This window comes from Balaenoptera ricei, chromosome 11 (genome assembly GCF_028023285.1).
Source record: "Balaenoptera ricei isolate mBalRic1 chromosome 11, mBalRic1.hap2, whole genome shotgun sequence".
In the NCBI taxonomy this organism is placed as follows: domain Eukaryota; kingdom Metazoa; phylum Chordata; class Mammalia; order Artiodactyla; family Balaenopteridae; genus Balaenoptera; species Balaenoptera ricei.
In genome coordinates, this window is record NC_082649.1 from 65,608,415 (window position 1) to 65,618,729 (window position 10,315).

The 10,315-nt window shown below is 48.6% G+C and overlaps 1 protein-coding gene across 1 annotated transcript; it reads left to right on the forward strand.

Moving 5' to 3' along the window:
- Positions 1 to 6,557: 6,557 nt before the first annotated feature.
- RTP3 (receptor transporter protein 3) lies at positions 6,558 to 8,861 on the forward strand. The gene is made up of 2 exons (XM_059937622.1): positions 6,558 to 6,712; positions 8,162 to 8,861. Exons 1-2 carry the CDS (start codon positions 6,558 to 6,560, stop codon positions 8,859 to 8,861), a joined length of 855 nt encoding a protein of 284 aa, XP_059793605.1.
- Positions 8,862 to 10,315: the final 1,454 nt, after the last annotated feature.

Sequence of the window (10,315 nt, forward strand, 5' to 3'; positions counted from 1 at the left end):
TTTTTTATTGACTCTTCTGCTGCCCTAGGAGCACTCCCTCTGGGAGAGAAGGTTAGCCTCGGCCCCAGGGGAATGTGTCCTAATTTAATAAAGCAGCCCAATTATGACACCTTGGGACCAAGGGGATGAGAAATGCAGACTCAGGTTGGTGGCCCTACCCCTGGGCTGGTGGCAGGACAATCCCAAGTGTTGGTGAGGATTAGAGCAATTGAAACACTCATAAACTTTCAAAAAACTGGCTTATGTACCCAACTGTTGGGCTGCACCACACAAACCTACAAGGCCTGTGCCTGCCCCACTTCAAAACCAAAGAAAGAACCCGGAGTCAGCAACAGAGACGTCAGGGGTGTAATGGATAGGGGTGCTTACACGTCTGAAGCGAGGTCCTGGAGCGACACCCCACCGTGTGCGGTGGACGGGGAAAAGGATCATGGTGGCAGTCTTTGCTCCTCCTTCGCTCACTGGGAAGGGGAGATTACCAGTTACAGGGGAATTGATGTCAGGTGGGCTCATTAGTTACCAGGGAAACCAGCGGAGGGGCACGCCCGTCACCGCCCCTTTGATAAGAACAATCACCAGCTGGGGCGGGGGCAGGAGTTTAGGAAGGTCAGTCGTGTGTAAGATACAGGTGAAGCAGACACTGGTAGGGCAGGGGAGGTACAGAGAGCCATCTTGAGTGGCCCGACCATACACCAAAAAAAAGGCCTATAAAGGTGCATAAGAAGACATGTCTTAAGAATATGCATAGTCCCATTATTTGTAATAAGCAAACATTGGTGTGGATAAATACATTGCAATTTTCATTCAATGGAATATACACGATTAGGAATCAATAAATTATGGCGGCATGGCACAAGATGGATAAATCTCACATACATACTATTGGGGAAAAGAAATGTTAAAAGATAAACTGAGGCACATTAAAATTTTCAAGAGTTTGAGCATATATCAACTGGAATCAGGCAGCACCAAACTGAAGGTTGGCTGGCTATGCTCCACCGACAGGGGCTGGGGGAGGCTTTTCTAGAGAAGACACAGAAGCTAAACAAGGAGACCATCTGATTGGCTATAGCTTACCTGGTTGCCTAATTTGGGAAAGCCTAGTTGGCTATTTGTGATAGGTTGTTCTTAAGTTTCGTTTTCTCAGATTCCAGTGCGTTGATTCTGGCTGAGGTTTCAGTTTGCTTACAAAGACTACCGAGGCAGAAAAACCAACTCAGTCTAACGGACTCCTTGCTTAATTACCTTAACAGAAACAGGGGGCTGTGTTTAACATTTTAATAATAATTTTTATTTTTAAAAAAATGGTCATTTAAGTTTTCACTTTTTTTTGCACCATTAACAACAGAATTATGAAAAACTAAAACTCAAAACACAAAGATGCTCCAAGAGAAGACAAAGCGGCTGAGCAGTGAGGGTCCCTGCCCACGATAGGGGTCTCCATTTTCATGGCCAGAGCAGGCTGGGAGCTCTGCAGTCAGGTACCTCGGGCCTCAGAGCACCCCTGAGTACTGCACTGGCCTGTACACCTCATCCAGATGTCAGTAGGTGCCACTGAGCTGCCTCAACTGCTGTGCTGAGGAAGGCATTCATGTGGCCAGTCACTTGGTCTCACATTCCTTCTGGATTGTTCATTACATTAGCCCTGGCCCAGGCTCTGAATTTTAACTCACAGGGATAGTGAATTTCAGTCCATAAACAGATAATCAGTAATGAGAACTTTTATAATCTAGAGAGCAAGTTGTCTTAATGAGAAGTAAAAAATTCTCAGTTGAATGATAATAAAAACAGAAGTTCAAACGGAATTTTTAAAAGTCCCAAAGATGGAAAATTCTGTTCTTAGGAATTAATTACTGATTAGGAGACTGGTTAGGGTTTTATCAGTCTGAAGGAGGAACTAAATTGGTTTACAAAGCTTTTTTTTTTTTTTTTCTTCTTGCACTCAGCACAGGACAGGGACAGAGCAAAATGAAAGAAAAACCGTGGAAGACATTTGTATTAAAGTTGACTTAAAGAGCAATTTCCTTGGGGAATAAGATCCTAGAGGCTAAGGTGGTCAGATTTGAAAAAGAGACCTGTCCTGACCCAAATGCTCTTAAAGCTGAGACTCTGAAAGAGGGCATTCTTTTGGGATGGATAGATCAGGGATGATGACACGTCCCAGCAAGACCCAACAGGAAAAGAGGCAAATTATTAGAGAGAAAATGGAAATGATCCCGCAGAGTGGGAAACTGTGGACAGTTGCCCTGGAAAAACCCGACAGCAGCAATTGCAGGACCACGCCCATTCCTCCCTCACCCCACCCCCAGGCCCCGGATTGGGATTGTTCTACAGAGCGGCAACAGAATTTGGACAGAATTCATTTAACATTCATTCAAGTAATTCTTGAGCACCCAGGCACTCTCTGGGTGGATAAAAATTCCCTGCTCTCCTATTTCAAATTGGTTGTCTCCTAGAAACTAAGGCTATGTCAGGACGTGGTTTAAAAACAAACCCCCAAAAAGATAAATATAGAATGGTGAGAGGGAAAGAGTGTGGGAGGGGAGGTGAAGGGTGCTACCATATCTAGAGATTGAGGAAGGCCTCCCTACTGGGGTGACATTTGAGGGGAGACATGGAGGAAGTAACTGAGCGAGCCCTGCTCCAGCTTATCACGTTCATGGAGGAGTGAGGAGGCGGGCCTGGCCAGGGTGTGGCATCCGGATTGATTGATTGATTGATTGATTATTTATTTATTTATTTATTTATGTATTTTAATTTGGTTGCCCCGGGTCTTAGTAGTGGCAGGCGGGCTCCCTAGTTGTGGCTCAGGCGTCTGGATTTTAAAAAAAGCTCTTTGGCGACTCTGTAAAGGCTGATTTTTCAGAGAGAACACTAGGGGAAGAATATGAATCAAGGGGCTATCAAAATTGTCCGGCCAACAAATAATGAGAATCTTTTCTCATTATTCCAACAAATAACGAGGAAGCGGTAGCTGGTAGGGAAAAGAAGGAATGCACTATATGCTGCAGTTGCTTCCTGCTCCTTGTACCTGTTGGAAAAGCAGGCAGGTGGCCCCAACCCTCAGGACTGTTGGGAAATGCCAGGAGGCTTTAAACCCTTCTGTATTCATTTCTTCACTTACTACCACAAGCTGGGTGGCTTAAAACAATGAAAATTTATTATCTTACAGTTCTGGAGGCTGGAAATCTGAAATCAAGTTGTCAGCATTATGACTCATGTCTGAATGAAGCTCATCTAGCACACATGTTTTCTCCGTAGGGCACATCACAGCCTTTGCGCTCTTAGGAACTCAAGACACTACTTCAGCACTACACTTGGGGCCTCTTTAAACAACAGAATCACCAACAAAAAGCACAAAAATTCGAAAAACATGGCACAAATAGACCATGAAAAGGACACCTGTTTACAGCATGAGAGCTGATTCAAGAAGGCAGAGTGCTGTCTTGTTCCCTTTCAGCTGGGAGCATGTGCATTGGGTAACTCAAATTTTTCCCACTCTGTGCATGTCCCAAGCTTTCAGAGATGGTCTCCTCAGAGCAGCTGACCCAGGGCCCAGCCCAGGGTTCAGAAAGAGTATCAGGGAGTGTCTAGGCTGAGTCCTGACCCTGTTTGAAAGAGAATGGCTCCAGGCTTGGAAGCTGAGATGAATGTCCAGAGGGACCGGCCACAGCCATTCCCCATGAGGAAGGGACAGAATCCTGCTGTGCCCTGGCCAGCTGAGAGGCAGTGAGGCAAGCTCCTATTTATACACATGAATTTCCATTTCCGGAGTGGATGGGTCCCTGTGAGAGTTGAGGGTGTTCCAAATGAGGTCCTGGAAATTGTGTTTGTCAAGCTCTCCACATAAGAGACCAGCATCTATGGGCTCTTCTCTGTACCAGGCACACCTAGAATCCTTCCACATAAAAGGCACATTTCATCCTCCAAAAGCCTGAAGCCACTTGTTCACTGCCACACAGACCAAAGACCCCTGACTTCCAGTCCAGACTCTCCCCTGTACCCTCACCCTCTTCCTAAATCTTCTCCTAACCTGCCCTGAGGTTGAGAGTACGTGGGAGGAGCACAGAAAAAGAACTTGAAAGAGAGAAATTGATTAAGCGGGCTCCCCAAATCTGGTTAATTTGTGACCCGAGCCAAGTTAATATAGAGAAACAAAACTGGAGGGTGAGGAGGGCAGACTCAGATGGCCCAGGGTGGGCCTGCTGTTGAAGGAGCTGAACTCTGGTGCAGCAGCAGAGGGCGGGAGAGAGGTGGCTGTGAGGCTGCCAAATGCTGCCATGGCCAGCCCCTCCCCCTCCCCCTCTCTTCCTTTTCCTCCCCACCCACCCCTACTGCCTCCCTCCTTCCGGCTTCTGTCCCTTCCTTTTCCCTCTACGGCCCACTGCTCAGATTGCCAGTGCCTGACCCAGCTGGTGGATATGCCACCAGGCAGCCCTAGGGACTGGTTTCCCCAAAAGCAGGCTCTGTAAACCTTGCGGGAAGGAGGGACACCTCCGTCTCCCTCTCGTGTGATTGCTACCAGGATCTCTCCAGGTTTCCCTTCCCTTCCGCTTCCTCGTGTGGTCTCCACCGTAACCGAGCATCAGAAGCACTTGGGGAGCTTTTTAGAAACGCTGATGCCCAGATCAACTCAATGAGAACTTCTGGGGCTGGGACTAGTAGTGTCCCAGTGAGACACGAATATGAATACCCCGCTATCTTCTCTTCAGCCCCACGGAGCTTTCCCAGGCCTTGGCATACCCCACCCCTACCCCAGAAACCCAGAATTCTCTGGAAAAACAGGTTAAGTGATGTTACTCATGGTAGTTAGAGAGAAGACATTCAGCCTATGTTAATTTAATTGTGACAAACACTCTCACATTCTTTAATACTTGTGTTCAAATATTTCTATCATTTAAGTGCACAGAGTTTTCAAATTAGAATATTCTCACCAGAGCAAGCGGCTAAAGGTAATCTTTACGTGACCCAGAAACACTATCTGCGTATCTTTCAAGATCTCCTTACACAATTATTCTCAAAGGTGGTTTTAATGAAACAGAACTGGATATGACATTTTCACACAATATTTCACACCAGCTACAAAGTCAGACCGATCCTTTGTTTAAATATTCTCTGGTCACCACCTTATTATCTGAATGAGCTTTACGCTGCAGAAGAGTATTTGCATTTGTTCAACTGCAGGGGAAAAGGAGGAGGCCATTCTCCCCTTCAGGAGATCTCTTTCTCCAGCAGCAGTTAGGAGGCAGGCACAGGAATTTCTTTAGTTAACACCAGGCAGGCCCAGGGAGTGAACAGTGGAACATGTACTGAGCGGGCCCTAGAACCTGAAGGTGAGCAGGAGACATGGGAGGGAGGGAAGGTGGGTGCTCTGGGTGGGGTGGATCTGCGTACAAGGCAGGACGGTAGGGAGGGCAGGAGTGTTCAGAGGATGGCCCGGAGTGTGGGGCTGGGGTTTAGGGTGAAGGCGCGGATACGGCCTTGGGGGAGCATGAGCCTGGCGGGGCTAAGGCTGGTAGAAAGGCAGGGCTGGCCTGTGAGGGGTCTGAATGCCATGCTACACCCCCACGTAGGTGGGGGTTTCCGCCTCTGGAAAGACCTGCAGCTGCAGTGTGGAAAGTGGCTCAAGCAGCCCTGGAGGTGCCGGCAGGCCAGGACAGAGGCTGTTCTGCAGGCCTGGGCTGCGGTAGGAGCTGCCAGCCTGGAGGCCTCGCTGAGGGCAGGGCTTTCCTCGTGAGAGGTAGTGTCTCCCGCTTTAGCAGCCACCCCGGCGTCAGCCCCGCTCCTCTCTCCTTCCTCCTTCCCTAGGCTCTCCTGGAGGAAGTAGGCGATGGTGAAGCACCTTGGGGTGTGGCCATGGCCTCCCACCCACGTGGGGACTTTGTAGCCTCATCTCCGGGGCATGGAAACTACAACAGCTTTGGTCTCCAATGGGTGGAAGAGTGAGCTTGGGAGTTGCCTTGGACAGCTTAGTGTCTGTGAAACACGGTCCCACAGAGACTTGGCGCAAGCAAGGAAGTAAAGAGCCAGAGCGAGGATGCAGGGAGGCAGGAATTTGAGCAAAAGGTCCCAGGACGGCCATGTCCTTCTTTACGTCTCTCCTCCCGGGTCGTGAGCACAGCAGCCCAATGGATAAGGATTTTCAAATGTTACTTCTAGAAAGGGACACTGCAGCCTGTCTCCACCATCTATGGGGCTTCGGAGGTAAAAAGGTGTGTTCCCAGTTCAAGGTGGGCAAACAGCAGAGCCAAGCTGAGATCCACCCCTCCTGACACGGAGGCCGGGGCCCTCTCTTGGTAATATTTTGCTGGATGAAGCCATGCCTTCCGTGTCTTTCGAAATTCCCTGTGGAGCCTAGTGCTGTTCTCGGAACTTGGAGCCAGAATCAACTGACATTTGTCCTTGGGGCAAAGACGTGGTCCACGAGCCCAGTCCAGGGACATAAAGGGAGAGTGGGTCTGAACCCTTGCTCTCTAAAGTGGGAAACCTCATGTCCTGCTCCAGCTCCGTCAGAGCGCAGGAGACACTGTCGCACCCAGCTCACGGGGACAGCGGCAATGCGTCAGGACATGGAGGTGTGGAAGCAGGTGTTCCAGGAATTAATCCGGGAGGTGAAACCATGGCACACATGGAAACTGACACTAGACAAAAGCCTTCTTCCTAACATCCTGAAGCCAGGGTGGACACAATACCAGCAGTGGACCTTCGCCAGGTGAGTAGGGAATGCGAGAGCAATATTCCAGAAAATTCTTCCTTATTTCTTACGGTGTACACTCGTTACTTGCCTTCTTCTGCTCATGCTTGTAAATTGAAGATTACAGGAAGCAAGGTGCCCTTGATCCAAGACGTTTTGGCTTCATTAAAAATGTTTCCTTATTACACTGAACCCCAAAACAATTGCAGGACTGGGCTAATGCCCAGATAGAGAGAAAACAGGCTGCGAGGGGCGAGGGTGAGAAGCAGTGAGGAAAAGAGAAGGGGAGGAATGGAGGCTATTTCCCTCAACCGCAGGAGAGTTGGATGAGCAGGACGCCGGGCTCATGCTCCCTGCGTTGGGAGACCTAGGGTCCAACACAGAGTCTGTGGGGAGAGGCCCTGTGTGCTGAGGAGAGCCGTCAGGGAGGGGCGGAGGACGAGGAGAGCTGAGCAACACTCAGCAGCCTTACCCCTCTCTACTCCAAGCTGATGGAGTCTTTTTAAAATAGGGCCCTCAGAAGTCATCCAAAGTCTCACCCTCTCTTTTCCAGTTGGGAAAGCAGAGCCCCAGGGATTGGGGGTGGGAGGCTGGGACTCTATCCCAGGACTGGGGCCGTGCTCATTGCCTGCCCACCGACCCCTCGCCGGGAGAGGGTCCGGGCAGAGGAAGCAGAGCTCTCTTCTCCTGGTGGCGCGTGGTTTTCCCAGGCCAAGAGCATGGGAGCAGAGTCTCAGCTCATTTTTCCCAGCTCTGGAGGCTGGAAGTCCAAGATCAAGGTGCCAGCTGCTCTTCTGAGCCACAGGCTTCTCACTGTGTCCTCACATGGCAGAAGGAGCTAGGGCGCTCTGCGGGGTCGCGATTATAAGGGAACTAATCCCATTCCCAAGGGCTCCACCCTCACAACCTAATCACCTCCCAAAGGCTCCACTTTCTAACACCATCACCTTCAGCGTTAGGATCCCAACATGGGAATGTGCGGGGGGACACAAACATTCAGACTACAGCACTTATCCACACCCCCTTGTATCTATTTTTGGATTTCAGTTCAGGGTTCTTGGGTCTGTTGCACTTGTAGCCTTTGACCCACTTAAATCTACATTTGAAGAAGCCTTGATTTGGGGTCAAGAGACTGGAGTTCCAGTCCTGCCTCTTCCACTCACTGGGTCTCTGGGCGTGACAAGTTCCCAGCGTGTGCCCCATCTCTAAAATGATCACACCGGACTTCGAATTTGCCCAAGATTCCTTCCAGCTCTGATGGCTTGTGATTTGCTGTTTTCATGGCAGACACACCTGTGGGTCACAGAGCATGTTGGTGGCACAATGGAGATAGGAACAAGGGGCTCGGGATTTCTTCCCCACTAATCCATGACCCTGATCAAATCATGTTTCCGTGTGTCCCTCCGGCACGGCCCACAACTGGGCCGTACTGAGCCAAGCTGAGGGTCTTGTCTTCTTTCTCCACAGGTTCCAGTGCTCCTCATGCTCTCGAAATTGGGCCTCTGCCCAAGTTCAGGTCCTTTTCCACATGCACTGGAGTGAGGGGGAATCCAGGGGCCAGGTGAAGATGAGGGTCTTTGCCCAGAGATGTCAGAAGTGCTCCCAGCCTTCGTTTGAGGTTCCCGAGTTCACAGAAGAGAACATCTCTAGGATCCTGAACAACCTGGTGCTGCGAATTCTGAAGAAATGCTATAGAGAAGGATTTACGTTGGTGGAGATTCCTGTGATCAAGGAAATCTCTCTTGAAGGGCCACATGACAGTGACAATTGTGAGGCATGTCTGCAGGGCTTTTGCGTGCAGAGTGAGTCAGGTCTGGCCATGTGGTCACCAATATCCACATTACCTCCCACAATAAGCTCACCCGTCCTCGGGATCACCACCGAAATACCTTCTCCCACGAGGAGTAGCACCGGAGGGGATGCAGTGAAGAAAAAGAAGGTATTACCCAGACAGTCGTTTCCTGAGACCACACAGGCTGAGAGCCTCCCCACTTCCTGGAGCCCCGGAGCAAACACCAACCTCCAGGCAGAGAGAAGAGACCAGAACTCCTTCAACAATTGCACTTTCTATTCCCACACAGCCCAGCATACCAGGAGCTTAGGCATGAGCTGCAGCTGTCTCATCCTAATAATCATCATTGTAATTGTGGTGAAAACCACTATCTGAGCCTGGAAAGCATGATGTTGAGTTAAAAAAATCAGACACACAGTCATCTATTGTGTAATCCCATTGACGTAAAATATTCAGAATAGGTAAATCTAGAGACGGCAAGTAGATTTGTGGCTGCCAAACAAGGGACTGGGGGGAGAGAGGAAATGGAGAGCAACTATTTAATCTGTATGGGTTTTTTTGGGGGGGTGATGAAAATATTTTAGAGGTGATGGTTGCACAACACTGTGAATGCACCAAATGTCATTTATTTGTTCATTTTAAAATGGTTAATTTAATGTAAATTTCACCTCAATTTTAAAAAAAAAGAACGCTGCAATTTCATTCATTCTCTAGAGAACTGAGACTGAGGCGTTTATGGCTCACAGAACAGTTTGGAAATCTCATGAAACCCGGGGGCCCTCTCCCCAGACGATTTTGCACAGACCTTCTGATGTCAATCTGTGGAGGCGTTTGCCGTCCAAAGCATTAGTCTGAAAAGTCGGGTTCTAGAGCAGTGGTCTCCACCGAGGAGCTACACGCAGCTGAGGGCTGAGACAGGACCATCCGCCAAGGTGGGGAGATATCCTTACAACTCCATTTAATTTTTGTTTGTGCTTAACTATTTCTTGTCACATGTTTTATCATGTATGTTAATATATTAGTAGAATGGTATAGTGATATGATAAATAAATACACACCCATTTGGAGTGGGTGTTCAGTTTCTCATTGACAGGGTTGCAAAATCAAAAACATCGTTGCAGGGGGACCCTGTTCTGAAGGACCAAGGGTGGAAGTCTGTCCATGGATTCTCACCAGGATTCTGAAACCAAGTTGCTTTCTATACAAGTTTTCTGTTCTGATTAATGAGAATAATTTTAAGACTCATTCTCACATCTTTTTTAATCTAGAAATAGGAATCCTTCTGTATATGTAGCTAAAATGAAAGCAGTAGTCATTGACAGCAAATGCTCCTTTTCACTCGCCCTTGTCTCCTTCTCCATCTGCCTGCCTCTCTCATCAACGACAGTGGTTCCAGAAAGCACAGGGTTGGTCTGGCTGACCCCTAGCCTGCAGGCTGCTCCTGCTGGGACAGTCTCTAGAACTTTTTCATTTTGCAAAACTGAAACTCTGTAGCCATTAATCAACAACTCCCCTTTTCTCCCTCCCCCTAGGCCCTGCTAACTATCATTCTTCTTTCTGTTTGTATGAACCTGCCTACTTTAGATACCTCATACATGTGGAATTATATAGTGTTCGTCTTCTGGTAACTGGCTTATTTCACTTAGCATAATGTCCTCAAGGTTCATCCATGTTGTAGCATGTGACAGGATTTCCTTCCTTTTGGGGGCTGAATAATATTCCACTGTGTGTATGTACCACATTTTGTTTATCCAGTCATCCATTGAAAGACGCTTGGGTTGCTTCCACCTTTTGGCTGTTGTGAGTAGTGCTGCTGTGAACATGGGTGT

Bases quoted from the DNA above. Each gene is read 5' to 3' on its own strand.
- RTP3 (XM_059937622.1), top strand. From the start codon at position 6,558: ATGCGTCAGGACATGGAGGTGTGGAAGCAGGTGTTCCAGGAATTAATC. The intron at 6,713-8,161 runs GTGAGTAGGGAA...CTTTCTCCACAG, and splicing joins CAGCAGTGGACCTTCGCCAG to GTTCCAGTGCTCCTCATGCT.